Source organism: Coffea eugenioides, chromosome 7 (genome assembly GCF_003713205.1).
Source record: "Coffea eugenioides isolate CCC68of chromosome 7, Ceug_1.0, whole genome shotgun sequence".
In the NCBI taxonomy this organism is placed as follows: domain Eukaryota; kingdom Viridiplantae; phylum Streptophyta; class Magnoliopsida; order Gentianales; family Rubiaceae; genus Coffea; species Coffea eugenioides.
Genome location: NC_040041.1, coordinates 2,846,497 through 2,861,301, shown reverse-complemented (window position 1 = coordinate 2,861,301; position 14,805 = coordinate 2,846,497). Strand labels below are relative to the sequence as shown.

Genomic DNA, 14,805 nt, shown 5'->3' with positions numbered 1-14,805 from the left:
TCTTGATTTTTTCCCCTCCATTCCACAAGTTAGAGGAGAAGTAATCCACTTCGAATCTTATTTGGGATCAAATTGCACAGTTTCGAAATTGAGGCATCAGAAAAGAAGTGGGCAATTTTTCATTCTACTTTATTGATTTTACAGCGAAGATTGGCTAAGCCATCAGCGCGCAAGACGGTTGGCAAGTAAAATGCCTGTCAAACTCGAGTGCATGGTTTACAAGCTGCGACATATTATTCACAAAAAAAGAAAAGCAACGTGCCTCGTCTCGGCTTGTACAGGAAAATCCTATGTAAAACTTCAGCAACTTTTAGCGATTCAACACCATTTCCACAGGCTGAAGCAACTTTGACCGCTCTTCATCGCTAATTAGTCAAAGGTAATCGTCCATCTGCCATTATCTATACTTTTGTGTCTTTTTTTTTTTTAGTAAAAAAGATTTCTTTTTCTTCTGTTCTTTTGGATCATTGTTTATATATTTGAAAATTGGGAAAGAAAAAAGTTTTTAGGGTTTGTATTCTAGCGATATTTCCTCAGGGTTTCAGCATACATTTGAGTGCTGGATGCTTGTTTGATGAATCAACATGATTGATTTAAGTTAGGTCGAGATATGCAAAACTAAAATGTTTGGGTGCGGTTACTTCATTTTAATTTCTTTTTCCTCATAATTAAAAATGCTGCTAGCTTTACGAAATACTAAACAGTGTTAGCTTTGAATTTGGCGCTGAATGCTCTGGGATTTTTATTTATTTATTATTATTTTTTATTGCGCTCTTGGGCAGCATAGCAGAGGATGCTTAGTAATGATTGAAAATTTCTGATTTGAACAACAAGCTTACTGAACAGAAGGAAGATAATAATGTTATGGAATTTCTGGGCCTTGTACGGACAGGTTAACCTTTTCGTAACAGTGGTATCAGAGCCAGGCAACGAACCCAACATCCCAGGTTCGAATCTCGCAGAGGCTCTGCCTCCTTGAAGGGGGAGTCCCAAAATTACCAGGCCGTCGAGGACGTCGGCCTCTAAGGAGGGGCGTTTGTTATGGAATTTCTGGGCCTTGTACGGACAGGTTAACCTTTTCGTAACAAATAAGTTTAGAGTTGGCTATTGCATCTGAAAATTCAATAGGTTGCGCTGAACTTTGCTTTAACTGCAACTTAGTGTGGTTGAAAGATTTTGTCTGTTTTAACTTAGTTTCAGAGGAAAACAACGAATTTGATGGAGATATTGCATAAAATTTCTGGTATTATATTGGTGGATAGATGTTCATCATGATTTATTAATTGATTATCTTTTTCTGTGCTCTCCTTCAAAAAAATCTGTTCTTTTCAAACGAAATTACATGAAACGATCTTTCGAGCCTTTGAAATATGGATATAGTTGTTCTACATGCTTTTTGTACACACTTGATGAACGACAACAAGCTGCTGCCTTGTTAACAATTAGGCCATGGTGTTATTTGTGCCTGACTGTTGCATGGTTGATGGATATGGCTGTTGAACATGCAAACGGTTTATCCGCACCAAAAATGGTTTTGTATGATAGCTCGATTATTTTGGTTTGGTTTAAATCTTAATTTTGGGAGCATGTTTTCTTTCATTTTTCAGCTCCGGTGATGGAACCAAATACACACCCTCAGCACACACTTATGATTGAAGAAAATGCATCCCACAGCATGGAAGTTGATCCAAAAAGAGCAAGATTTCCATGCTGCATAGTTTGGACACCTCTTCCCTTGCTGTCATGGTTTATCCCCTTCGTTGGCCACCTAGGGATTTGTAGAGAAGATGGAGTTATCTTGGACTTTGCAGGGCCAAACTATGTTTGCGTGGATAACTTTGCATTTGGGGCACCCACATGCTATTTCCAAATAGGCAAAGACCAGGTATACCTCAGTATTAGTTTCAGGACTGAAATGTACTAATCGCAATAAACAGTGTTCTGTATGCTTTTGTCTCTCGCGAAATGGCAAGAACCACTTCTGATACATCTCTTGTGGGAGCACCTCATGATGACACTGTCTATCGTACCTTTTAAGAGAATGACAGTGCTAAAGGGCCCTAAGCTGTATAATCCCATGTGCAGTTTCTGAATATTTAATACAGCTTTCCAAGTAGTGATTCAGCAACGTGATGGAGCGTTGCTAACTTTTGGTTGTTATTGAACATCTTCTAACTTTGTTTTGTACAAAATCATGGTTGCCAGTGTGGTTATACCCAGTACTCTGCTGCATATAGCAACGAAGATGGATATCAACATGATGAGCCTGGAAGAGGTGCGTTCACATGGGACGAAACCTTGCAGAAGGGTACCCAAGAATATCAGCACCAATCTTACAACATTTTAACTTGCAATTGCCACTCGTTCGTAGCAAATTGTTTAAACAGACTCAAGTTTCGGGCTGGTGGGTGGAATGTGGTAAATCTGGCTATTTTTATGTTCTTAAATGGAAGATGGGTGAATAAATCATCTATTCTGAAGTCCTATCTACCATTTCTCATAGTTTTGGGTCTTGGAATCATCTTTGGAGGAGCAACTTTTCTCGCTTATTTGGCAGTCTTTGTTATTCTTCTCATAGTTTGGTTTGTTGTTGGCACTTATTGCTTCAAGAAGTTAATTTACGTGTAGTTTTTTCTTTCATTATTATTCTTATTCTTTGTAATATCCTTGGTATTTGTGCTATTAGCCCCCTGTATGATCTTCTTTCATTTAACCGATGTAAGATTTGCTGTTTTGATGTTAGTGGATTTATTGGCTAACATGATGGTTGAATTAACTTCTTAACACAATTCTTTGTTTAGATCAGATATAGTTGTTTTAGTATTAGCACATCTGTTTTGACATTGCTGTTCTGGTGCAAGAATACAAGACTATCAGATATTTGTACTCATGGTAAGCGAGTCTATTATACTGGTCAGTCAAGTCCTCCTCAAGAAAGGCGGGGTCTGTATTATGGATTGACACCTGGTGTTTTTATGGCAGATATTCTGTATGAGTAGGTAGAAGCAAACCACATTGGTACAGAGATTTGGACATGGTAGACAAGGTGGCTTCTGATCTTAGAAGGCACATCCTATTACTCCTTTAATCTTCTTTTTTCTTCAGCTTAGTATACAAATCTTGGCAATTCTTAAACCTTAGAAGAAGGGGCTTCTTTACTGTGTAAATTTTTAGAATCTGTCTTTTTACTTGAACCTCGAGTTTCTCCAAACCATTCTAGCTTTTGCTAATTTTCGAGCATGTTCCAATATTCTTTATGAGCCCATTGACGTTGAGGATTGCTTTTTTTCTTTTCTTTTCTCTTCCCTTTTTCCCCCACTTCTCAAGGACTAGACGTAGAGCGCGTGTCAATCAGAAGCCAATGAGCATTAGTGCATGGTATCTGCTTCTGCAGTTTCCTTCACTGCAAAAGCAGTGCAAGAGACAAACGCCGGACAAAATGACCCCAAAAAAAAAAAGAAAAAAAAAGAAAAAAGTGAATATCCCCTTCATTTCTCTCAAAGTTCTGCAAAGAAAAGTATAGCACAATTTGTATTTTTACTTTTTCGAAGGGTTGCCAGTCAGTGCTGATGACATATAATTATTGCTATAGCATGATTATGCATGGAGCAACCCGTGGAAAGATTTCGGTCTTGTATTTGCCTATGCCCTTTGTACGAAGGATCACCATTGGGTAAATTTCAATCAGTAAAAGCTCGAAATTCGTCACTAAATGCCCGATGAGATGGCCCTGACCTGAACAGCCACGCTCCCCTTCCACAATTCCGGCTTTATTCCTTCGTCCGCATGGAGATGTTAGCGTCGTGGTTGACAGGACAGCCCACTATTATTCTCTGGCCCTAACTGGAAATGCCAAGCGTTCGGGTTGGAATTGAATGGGCCATGAGACCACGAAAAAGCTTCTAAATGGAGATTTTGTTCGCTTCTCGTCGAGTCAACCATTTTTGCAAGATGAAATCCTTCTGCTAAGTTGACTAGTTGGAATGTCTTACCATTTCCTTGTTGTATAATAATAATAATAACAATGAAGTTGTTAATGTCTGCCCAATAACATTAAGGTACGCACTGAAAGAAGAACAGGACCAAGAAGCTAATATGAAAAACTTGGACATGTCCGCAAAAGCTCAGAAGCATCTCTTCTTTTCTTCTTTTGCCCTTTTTTGTTTAGCTCTTGTTGGTGATAGAGAATCTTTACCAAAGCTTGGAAGCATCTCTTGGTATTAGTTGTAAACCCATAACATGTTCCTCAACTTTCGACGTTGTTCCAAATTTAACTAATGGTTCGTAAATACTCCATAGGAACAATGCACAAAGACCATTCTTTTTTAGACCGACACTGCACGAGGACTTTTTTTTTTTTTTTTGATAATGACAATGCACAAAGACGTTACAATCCAGAGATTGCTCGGTAATTTTAAAGATTTAATAGCGGGTTCAATTCTGTTGTTTGTATGTTCGTTTCGTAAATTAGTTCTTCTGCGGAGCATTCATTGATACACATATTTTATGTCCAACCTACTATGTGTATGTGTATGTATATATTAATAATTATTACATTTTCTTACATTTATATAATTTTTCTAACAAATTTGATTTTTTTAAAAAAATTAAATACTTGAAGTATATTTTAATGATGTCCAATAAGTTCGATCTACACTTAATAACTAGAAAAAACTTTATATAATAACAACAACCAAATTTCTTGGCAACATCAAATTAAGAAAGATTTATGGTGAATCTAATTGTACTAATTTACCATTTAAAATGTACACTCGTACATTTATTAATTTCTTGATTTAAACTCGCCTTTAAAAAAAAAAAAACTTTCTTGATTTAACTTCACATTTAAAAGAAAAAAAAATCAACATCCAAGGTTTCACTTAACCAAAATCATTCCTTCAACATGGCAAATCCTGTGTAAGTAGGGCCTTATTTGGGAAGTGTTTTTTCCTTAAAAAGTTGTACGTATTTTCGTCCGTGCTTTGATTAATTATAAGAGCGCCTGCTGGATCAAACCCCTAATATATGTTAGAGAAGGAATAAAAGTAAGTGTACATGGTGTCAATAAAAAAAAAATTAATTAATTAAGAGGGTCTTGCCATGGAAAGATCCTCCTCGTCATACAATGACACATCATCCTTAAATATAGCTGGCGCCAGATCAGAATCATCGAAATCTACCGTTTTGGAAATTTCTGGTAAATACGTAATTTGCCCACAATGGCACAATCTCCGTCCACTCCTAACTCCCTATTTAACCGCGTAGCTTTTCTTGTTCGATAAGCATAAACAGAGATACAAGAGCGAGCGAGAGAGGAGTTTATTCTTTTGCAGAAAAACACAAACCAAATTATCTTGTAGAAAGAAAGCGAGAAAGAAAACTATGGCGGAAGAAGGACAAGTGATTAGCTGCCACACTGTTGAAGCCTGGACCGAGCAGCTCCAGAAGGGGAACGACTCCAAAAAGCTGGTATTTTTTTATGTTTTCTTTTTTTTTTCCTGGAGTCAAGCTGAAATTTTCTTTTGTTTTTGGCAGATTTTTGTTCTCGGCTAAGAAATGATCAATGATTCTACATGGCTTGATTTCGATTTTGTGCTCTGTAATTTTTTGTGATTTATTTTTTTTCTGAGTTTTGTCTTTTGTCTCTAATTTGGTTTAGAATTACTGGTCCTCTTTTGCAATTTTGATTACTTTGTGGTTTCACTTGAATAGCGGATCAGATTTTGCATGCAGGGTTTAGATTGACTCTGATATATCTAATATTTAATCTGAAAAGGTACTAAGGTATGTTTTAATAAATTTTGTTCCCTTCGTCTCGGTAATTGTCGATGGCTGGTTGTTGTTGTTGTTGTTATGCCCTTTTTTTTTTCTTGGTACAAATTGTTATTATGCTGTGATATAGCTTATGTATAACAGCGATCATATTTCAGGGCTGGTTCAGTCTGTGTCTCGTGCTTTTAAGCCATAATTGATGATTAATTATATTCATAGTTTATGAGGCCTGAACGATTGGACTGGAATTTCATGCTGATTTTGATTTGGCAATGCTAAGATCCCTTTTTGTTTTTTTTTTCAATTGTTCAACCAAAAAGAGCCGAGGGCTCATGAAATTTGACTAGTTTCTTATTTAGAGGTTGTTTAATCATGCAAAATTGTTGTTTCGAGGTCAGTACATGGATGAAGGGAAACCACAGAGTCTATTTGTTGTCTACCTCATAAAATAACTCGGGAGTAAATATTGAATTTTCATTTGAGAATTGAAAAAAAAACATGGAACTTTGTGTAATGGGACAACATCGCATGCCAATCTGCATATTGGAAAAGTTTCTTCAGTCCCTGCAATTCCAGTTTCCTTGACATATAGTGAGTGCTCTGAATGCAGATAGTCGTTGATTTTACCGCATCATGGTGTGGACCTTGTCGCTTCATTGCTCCATTCTTGGCTGAATTGGCAAGGAAGCTGCCCACTGTCACCTTCATAAAGGTGGATGTGGATGAGTTGAAGGTATAAGAAAAACATTTCACCATTATGTTTTGAACCTTATTCTTGCACAATTCATAGATGTGTTATTAGGTCTGTAGTTCCTACAAAAGTACTTTTGGTTCAAGTCTCTGGATTAATGAGTATCAATTCTATATTTTCCTGTCGTAGTCTGTTGCTCAAGATTGGGCTGTGGAGGCAATGCCGACTTTCATGTTTCTGAAGGAAGGGAAAATTGTGGATAAGGTTGTTGGAGCAAATAAAGATCTGCTGCAGCAGGGTATTGCTAAGCACTTGAGTGCTGCTACTGCTACTGCTACTGCCTAACGTGCTGTTCCTTCTCTTAGAGAGGCATTAGCCTTGGATGTGCTGCTAGATATGCGTCATCCTCTAAATTAGACAATGGGCTTTGGGTTTATATTTTGCAAGTTATATATTATCTCAAAAAAATGGTTTTATATATATCTTATAAACAAGAAGCCTTGTTGTTACTCTTATTTTGGCCTGTTATGCTATCAGAATTAAGTTTCCTTTTATTTTTCCGAACTTGGTTTGTTGTGCAGATATGTCAGATATGCCATGATCCATAATTCATCCAGAATTGCTTTACTTCTAATCTAATATTGAGAGAGGCTTATTATAAAACCCGAGATTGTAAAGACACAATAGCAATATCCGACGGTCTTGAAGAGTTGGAACAGGGGAACAATTGGAAAGAGAACATTAAAGTCCATACTAGGATCCCTTCCTAACATGAACCTGTGTTGGGGTTAAACATTCCCCACCGTCACGAACAAGCTTAACAATTGCACTCGGGAAATGGCACGACACAGATAAAAAAGAAACCAGCTTCCTGGTTCCATTTCCGGCTAAAAGGGAAAGAGATCAGGGCTGAAATCCGTGGGAAACTCTCTTCGGAGTTCCTGGAAACTATGAACTTGCCTACCTAGAATTGACTACCTTAAGGGATGCTCCACAACCAACTACCAACTTTTCACAATTGATGCATGGGAAATCTCACCCTCAATGCAGAAAAATAAATCAATCTAACTATTAACACACTGTGTATGACTACTTATTCTCCTACTACTTTCTCACTCTCTTTTCCTCTTGCTGTGTAGCATGCATGTTAAGTTATAGGTGCATATTTGATCCTATTTTTGCTATGCACCTCATTAATTGTGATAAGTAAGTGTAGAACCCATGGGAGAACAGATTGCTTCGACTGACAACCGCTTCAACACCTTGGGGCATGGATCCTGCCCAAAGTTGCTATTCGAAATGGTCACAGAGCATCTTTGTCGCCCTAGGCACCTCTGCAAATATCAAGCAAGAAATAGGAGCCATGCAATTAATCAATGGGTACAAGCTTTTGTAGTGAAAAAATGAAAAAAAAATAAAAATAAAAATCAGAAGTACCCTCTCCATTGTGGTATATGATGTAGGAGCATGGCAAGTTCCCTGCTGGAAGCTTCCACAAGTTCCCATAGCAGTCCCAAAGCTCGCAAACTTGATTGAGGAAATAGATTGGCCAGGCGCACAATGTAGGTGAACTTTGGGTTTGTGAAATTCTTCTGATCTTCCATAACTCTCAATGTGCCAATTCTTAATGGTGGGGTGATATTCTGTGATATCTGCACAAACAGAGCTCACCGTTCGCTTCACAAGAGAAATTCTTGTGGGATCTCCGCCAAGCTCTTCAAAAAGCACCACTAGATTCTGCGTTGGTTTCAGCCAAGACCTAGGCACATGATACCTGGAAAACACCTCTTCACTGGTTAACAAAGTAGTGGTAGATTTACCTTTCAAATATCATGAAAGCTATGCATCCACTTCTTGCATGTGATACTGGAGATATAATTACCATCGCTGAGTTGGTTGACCGCAGCCAAGTTGACACTTTGGAGGACGGAAAGTGCCAGTGTAACTGCATTCGTTACAATTACCGGTGGCATATGCAGTCCAATATCTTCCAAGACTCTGGCCATTAATCCACACTTGGCCTTTGCCCATACTGCTCATGTCCAAAGCCAATGGCTCATCACCGTCAGGTGCATTAAAATAAGCCTGCAATGGTGCAAAGAAATGATTTAGTTTATATGTTCTGCTTTCATGGGTGCTTAAACTTGTTCTGTGAATCGGCATCATACGTACCTTATGCCAAGTTAATGGTTGCTGCTTTTGTGCAATTAATGAACCCTGCATCCACTCTACAGAGGAAATTCCGGTTGGAGAAACAAGATTCATAGATTCTCCTTTAAGCCCCACCTGTTAACGACAAATCCATGAGATGAAGTTTCCTCAACTAAAAGGAGCTGTTACGAAGCAGAGATGTGAAATGCACAACCTGATAGGTCCATTTCGCCCAAGACAAGTCCCATTTTCCTTGATCAAGCCCATGCAATGCCACAGGACCCAGTATCCCAGTGTTCCATGTCTCAAAATGTCCTCCCACATTCTACAAGAACAAAGAGATACTGCAATTGAGAGATGATACCATATTCCTATTGAAAGCAATATTTAGTTTGACATCATTTTTTCATTGTAGGCCACATTGCAGGGACCTATGCAGCCTTCTTCCCATAATATTGGATTCAGTGATTAAAATAAGCTCCCTTTAGGCGATCAGTAGCTCTACACATTCAATTCAATCACATTGCTCTAACCATCCACTTACTGGTTTGTGCTAAGTGACATAACAAGAAGCAGCATTTTAGTCGTAGGTTACTGGAATCCTGAAGTCCATATTATCTTAGGCATGTGCCCTTACTTGGAGGCAATAGGTGGTTTAATTGATCACAATAAAGTAGCATCACCCATGCATGTCTAAGAATCAGCGGATCTTGTTTAAGGTAAAATATATCTTCCATTTAAGTTGATGTAAGGACTTTAAAGACACCTCTATGTACTAAAAAGGAATTGGTCAACAAGCTATGCAATATAGAAGCCAAGACATACCAGGCCCACGTCAAGTAAAATTTCACAATTCAATAAGAGCTCAACTCATTACATTTTCTTTCTGGTTGTGGACTAGTATACAGATAATTTCTAACTCTCCAGATATATGCAAAATGCAACTTTAAAAGGCAAAGTCTGAAGCTTGTAATCCCACCCCAGAACTTATAGATGAATGATTCGTCCTTGTACTTTTATCGGATTCATAGTCCATTACTTCATAAACTTCAGCCTTCAGCGATTGATAACAAAAGACATGGGCAGGAAATTTACAGCTTAAATCAGATACTTATCAAGCAACTATTTACCACAGGAAACAGTCTTTAAGCAAATGCTTCTGTTTCTGCTTCCTGGGGCATGAAACACCTGAAATCCAAGCAGTCAAAATGATAAAGGTGGCAAAAATAACTTACTGGCAATCCAACAGCCACACTAAGCAGTGCAATTTTATTTGTTCCAGCATGAAGATTGACTTTTTCTTTAAACGTGAATCGCCTATTCTCCCTAGTCCCAAAAGCAGAACCTGCATAAATGAGCAATCATAGTCAGCTTCAACGAGGGCAACAACTTAGCATCAGCACATTCTGGAAACCAATTGACTGATGCTACGTACCTGAAAGTTGCCCATTGATGAAGACATGCAAAGTATGACCTGTTGATTCCACAATGAGAGTTGGGAGCTCTCCCCCACGCAGGAAGGACTCAGATGAACCAATGTTGACACTGCAGAAAAATAGAATAAGCATCATCATGATCAAAGAACAGAATCTTGATACCTGGAGATACAATTCTTGCCAAGACAAGCAATTTTGTGGAATAATATATTCCTTTCTTAACTGATAAATAACCAAAAGAATCTTGAGCAAGGACATTAAGCTGATAGGTTTTGGACACGGCTAATTGGGAATTTTAAAGTCAATGCTTAACTACTGCAGATATTCAGTTTCTAGTATTTTATTACCTTACTGCTCACGTGATGATTCATGGTACAATAATATAGGAAGAGAATCATAGACAGTCAGACAGACGTGCTTAATTGCTTACCCAAAGAAATTATTTGTGAAAAAGCAATTAGAAGAGGGACCAGCAAAAACAGATATTGCATAAACTTGTGATAGAAAAGTAAGAGCAGCATATCAATAATATCTTGAATACCTGTAAAGCTAGTTCAGGTGTCAAGAATTAACTTACCTAGTAATGTACCAAAGATAATCAGTAGTGTCTCTAGTAACATTTATCTGCTCCAGAAGTCCAGGAGCAGTAAACGTTAAGCTGTCATCCGATGATGTCAAGTCCTCGTTAAATGTTTCCCATGAGAACATCTCACTATTGCTAGGTTGCATTTCCATGTGGGATGTTTGCACTCCAACCTGTGAATAGCGAAGCAGAAATGAGTTAATATCTCCATGCAGGCTATGTTTTATGAAGAATAAAAGGACACCAAACTTATGCATGATCTAAGATCAGTAAGCATATTTTACAGCATATGATGAAAGATCAAAATTGGTTATTCTCCATACTTTGGCCGTATTGAAAACCACATTTCTGCAATCAGGGAGGATGCTGATGGACCAAGGGGGCAAAGAGTAATGCATGTTATTGAACATCACTCTTGCCGCAGAGTTCGTGTCGTAGTTTGCAAGAAAAGCTGCACAATCTCCTGCTTCTGAAGAGAATACATGAGCCTGGAAAAACGAGTTTTCAGCAAAAATCATTCCAAAATGCAGAACTGCCTGAAGCAAATGACATGAGTGCAGAGTAGCAGAGTTTAAGTACCTGTTGAAGGTTTCCCAAAGAGGTAACAGTAGGATCTGCTGAAACTAAAGCTCGTTCAGATAGCTTGATAGCCCTATGAAGCTCTTTCAGATGACCATATTTTGGTTGCCTGATCAACCCTGTCAAGTTGAAAAGCCAATGATTCAGCTGAAAATCTCGCACTCAAACTTGTATGTTGCTACATATGAAGAACATTCATAAATAGGATATCAAAGCCACAGCTCTGTGGTCAAGTTGCTTATTGTCTACTGCATGCTAATACCTAGTGGCTCATATCATTTACATCACCCGTTTCCACTCTTAAAACAATGTTGACTATTTTTCACTCATAGATAGTGTTACCCTGGGAAACAGACTAGGGTTATTTAAGAATTAAAGCAGCAGTCAGGAGGCGCATCAAATGGAGCACCCTTAACCCCAATAACATTATTAACAATGACACTGAGAAGTTGAATTTTCTGATGCATAGGACTAGAAAATTTACGAAAACAGTAGCAAGGACATAGAAGTTAATATTTCTCATGCTCACCATATTCATCAAGTGGAGCATCATAATCATAGCTTGTCGCGATGAATGGGCCTCCAGCAGACCTTCCAAAATTAGTACCTCCATGGTACTGTACCACATTGAAACAAAAACTTTATTATTAAGAGTTTCGATGTCTTGCCACTAAAAGATACGACAAAGGAGATTTTGTCACAGCCTCTAATGAGTTAATAACGTGACCAACCATGTAATAATTGAGAAATGATCCACCCTTTTGTATGAAACGGGCTACTGCAAATGCCAAATCTTGAACAGGCCTCTGGTGAACTGGTCCTCCAAACTCTGTAAACCTTGTGTATCATTTAAAAGACAAGTCAATGGGGGCTAAATTTTTGTTCATTGGAATCAGAAGGAAAATGATGCTACATACCACCCGCTCCAAGCCTCAGTCCAAATTGTTGGTTTGTATGGTTTGTTGGGAGTGAAAGAATCACAATAGAAACCATTGCACGTGTTTATCTGTCAGCATGGAGGAGAATTATTTAAGTTCTTCAGGCTGAGCATACCAAAACAAGGGTTCAGTAATTAATATGAATTTCGTCTAAATTTCCTCTTCCAACTGCAGATATGCTAGCATATAGAGTTAGATCTTTAAACTGCTATGTGGCATGTAACTTAACACATGATTAAGTTGTACCAGAATGTTTTACTACCCAGCTACTGTACTACAATTGAAATGCATGCGTCCTTCACTAAGTATCATAAATGATGACATTCATGCGAATAAATAAAAGCAAGCTCTAATGCTAGAAAAGCCAGTACATAAACAGTTGACTGTCACTGCAATTGGCTTTGCTGAGGATAATGACTTACCACTGGATCTGGGGCATCTTCTTCCTTGCACATGACCCAGGGGACCCCTGTATTTAGTCCCACAGCCATATTTGCAGCCCAAGTCATATACTGATGAGCAGGAGCACCAAGTACTTTAACTTGGGGGCCATATTCATTCTCAATCTGCAAAAATAAGAAATTCACTAAAATTAGTATTACCAGCAAGACCATTAACTATAGATAAATAATATACCCAAACATAAAGGTCAGACATGGTAAGCGTATAAATCCCCAAAAAAAAAAATTGCAATGCTGGAGACCTTATAAGGATTACCTGAGAGAGTATGATAGGGCCACCCTGGCTCTCAAACAGATTTTCACTCTTCATCAGTCTGACAATTTTCTCGGTAAACCGTTGCATGTACATCTGTCAAAACCATGAACTTAACTAGGTTTACATGAAAAACAGCAAACTCATACTTCGTTAATACAACTACTCCATAAATTTGTGTTTAGTAGCAACACAAGCAGATCGGTTATAAGTGATTCTGTTAAGTGTAGGTGTAAACTGGGACTCCAACTACTTATATGAAAAGGGGGAAAATGCGGAAAAGCAGGGAAATTAAACGGAAATGCTATTGAATTAGACCTTGAAAGGCTCATTATCTGTTCTGAAGCTAATGCCTGGGACATACTTCAGCCAAACTGGAAATCCTCTGCATGCAAAGTAGAATGAATGTGTTGAGATTGTAGTGCTAAAAACCCCTTTAGATGCAAAAAAATTATGTGAATGCTTGTATGTCTATGGATTTAAATAGAGATCAGAGAAAATTTTGAAAACGGTACCCGAAATTCCATTCTGCACAAACGTATGGGCCAATGCGAAGATGAGCATAAAGCCCTGCTTTCTGGATGGTCTTTATGAACCTCACCAAATCGTATCTACCTTCAAAGTTATACTGAAAATTATACATGACACTACACGTTAAAAAAGCACAGCAAATTGAGCAAACAATAGAAGACAGACTGAGAAAACAGCCTACATTGCCAGAAGAAGGCTCGTGAACATTCCAAAAGACGTAAGTTTCAATTACATCCAAGCCTCCATCTTTAGCTTTGTTTATCAGATCCTCCCACATCTACAAACGTTACAACAGCCAAAATCAGCATCCGTTGACAAAAAAATTTCAAGAAACACAAAGTTTATAAAATTAAGTACCTCAGGAGTGCTTCTGGGATAATGTATAGAACCAGAGATAAGAATTCTTCTTTGCCCATTGATGACGATGGCTTTCCTGTCATAACTCACACTGGACTGGACAAACTCAGCACCTAGAACCACCACCATGCAAAGCACCAAAACCCACTTGGCGAATTTGTTCGTCTCCATCATTGAACCTCCAAGATCGAATCTTTCACTTGGCTTCTGTACTTAAATCAGCGCATATATTTTTCAGGGTGGAGGGAAATTTAAATGTACAGCGAAAGAATTGAGAATTCCAAGGCCAAGAAGTTCAGAGAGAGCGGATAGTGTGTGACTGTGTGTGGTCAAGGTGGTGTTGGTCTCAGTGGGAAAAAGGGTCAGCAGCTAAAGTACCCATTTTTCTAGTTTGGACAACACCACTGTCTGCACTGAACTTTCAGACTGAGTATCAGCAATTTAGAATAATGCTGTCTTATGTGAATATTTATAGATGTTTCTGTTTCACAGTTGTAACTCCACAGCTGTCTTCTTTTTTCTTTTTTTTTCGAAGACGACAATTGTAGTACATGCTAATCTATCATACGCTAGGGGAGAGGGTAAATCTAAGGACGTCCAGGAATAATCCAGAGAAGATTGAACCACCATCAAATTAAACGGGTGCACTACACATTCACCTGAATTTTTTGAAGCAAATTCGTACTTTAACGTGGCAATTGGTGTGAGCAAATCTTAAAAGCTTGATGGTGCCTACAGCCAAAGCCGGTGGTTGTAACTCCACAGCTGTCGAGAGAGTCATCGGTGCGTGATTCTGAGCTCAATAGTGCCAAAGAAAAAATAAATAGAAATCAAAAGTTGGAAAAGGAGGCTGACAAACAGGAAAAAAAGGACAGGACATTAGTATTTTAACATGGTAATGACGAAATTTAAGAAGCTTTTGGCAGTGTGTTTCCAAGCAAGTAAAGAGTAGATTATATGGCATGTTTGGAGGAGGAGAGTGTTGTTTACGCGTTAATTAAGATTCCAGGTTTGTAGGGGTGGTCGTTAATCACTAGGACAATCTAGTGTACC

At 38.3% G+C, this 14,805-nt stretch overlaps 3 protein-coding genes across 3 annotated transcripts; 2 read left to right on the top strand and 1 right to left on the bottom strand.

The window, feature by feature from the left end:
* Positions 1-174: 174 nt before the first annotated feature.
* LOC113778152 (protein RTE1-HOMOLOG) lies at positions 175-2,742 on the top strand. The gene is made up of 3 exons (XM_027323446.1): positions 175-379; positions 1,608-1,885; positions 2,206-2,742. The coding sequence occupies exons 2-3, from the start codon at positions 1,616-1,618 to the stop codon at positions 2,626-2,628; spliced, it is 693 nt and encodes a 230-aa protein (XP_027179247.1). The 5' UTR covers positions 175-379; positions 1,608-1,615; the 3' UTR covers positions 2,629-2,742.
* Positions 2,743-5,221: 2,479 nt separating this feature from the next.
* LOC113777671 (thioredoxin H-type) lies at positions 5,222-7,017 on the top strand. Its single transcript, XM_027322832.1, has 3 exons — positions 5,222-5,469; positions 6,383-6,505; positions 6,653-7,017. Exons 1-3 carry the CDS (start codon positions 5,383-5,385, stop codon positions 6,806-6,808), a joined length of 366 nt encoding a protein of 121 aa, XP_027178633.1. The 5' UTR covers positions 5,222-5,382; the 3' UTR covers positions 6,809-7,017.
* Positions 7,018-7,133: 116 nt separating this feature from the next.
* LOC113777670 (beta-galactosidase 3) lies at positions 7,134-14,184 on the bottom strand. Its single transcript, XM_027322831.1, has 19 exons — positions 13,753-14,184; positions 13,577-13,672; positions 13,380-13,492; positions 13,183-13,249; positions 12,868-12,960; positions 12,573-12,716; positions 12,130-12,218; positions 11,944-12,049; positions 11,742-11,829; positions 11,213-11,331; positions 10,957-11,121; positions 10,628-10,806; positions 10,050-10,159; positions 9,850-9,959; positions 8,829-8,939; positions 8,636-8,749; positions 8,346-8,548; positions 7,901-8,237; positions 7,134-7,797 (listed from the first exon to the last, which is right to left on the bottom strand). The coding sequence occupies exons 1-19, from the start codon at positions 13,924-13,926 to the stop codon at positions 7,657-7,659; spliced, it is 2,559 nt and encodes an 852-aa protein (XP_027178632.1). The 5' UTR covers positions 13,927-14,184; the 3' UTR covers positions 7,134-7,656.
* Positions 14,185-14,805: the final 621 nt, after the last annotated feature.

Coding starts and splice junctions, on each gene's coding strand:
- LOC113777670 (XM_027322831.1), bottom strand. CDS start 13,926: ATGATGGAGACGAACAAATTCGCCAAGTGGGTTTTGGTGCTTTGCATG. Junction 13,673..13,752: donor ATCCCAGAAGCACTCCTGAG/GTACTTAATTTT, acceptor TAACGTTTGTAG/ATGTGGGAGGATCTGATAAA. Junction 8,238..8,345: donor GGTCAACCAACTCAGCGATG/GTAATTATATCT, acceptor GGTGTTTTCCAG/GTATCATGTGCCTAGGTCTT.
- LOC113778152 (XM_027323446.1), top strand. CDS start 1,616: ATGGAACCAAATACACACCCTCAGCACACACTTATGATTGAAGAAAAT. Junction 1,886..2,205: donor TCCAAATAGGCAAAGACCAG/GTATACCTCAGT, acceptor CATGGTTGCCAG/TGTGGTTATACCCAGTACTC.
- LOC113777671 (XM_027322832.1), top strand. CDS start 5,383: ATGGCGGAAGAAGGACAAGTGATTAGCTGCCACACTGTTGAAGCCTGG. Junction 5,470..6,382: donor GGAACGACTCCAAAAAGCTG/GTATTTTTTTAT, acceptor CTCTGAATGCAG/ATAGTCGTTGATTTTACCGC. Junction 6,506..6,652: donor TGGATGTGGATGAGTTGAAG/GTATAAGAAAAA, acceptor TTCCTGTCGTAG/TCTGTTGCTCAAGATTGGGC.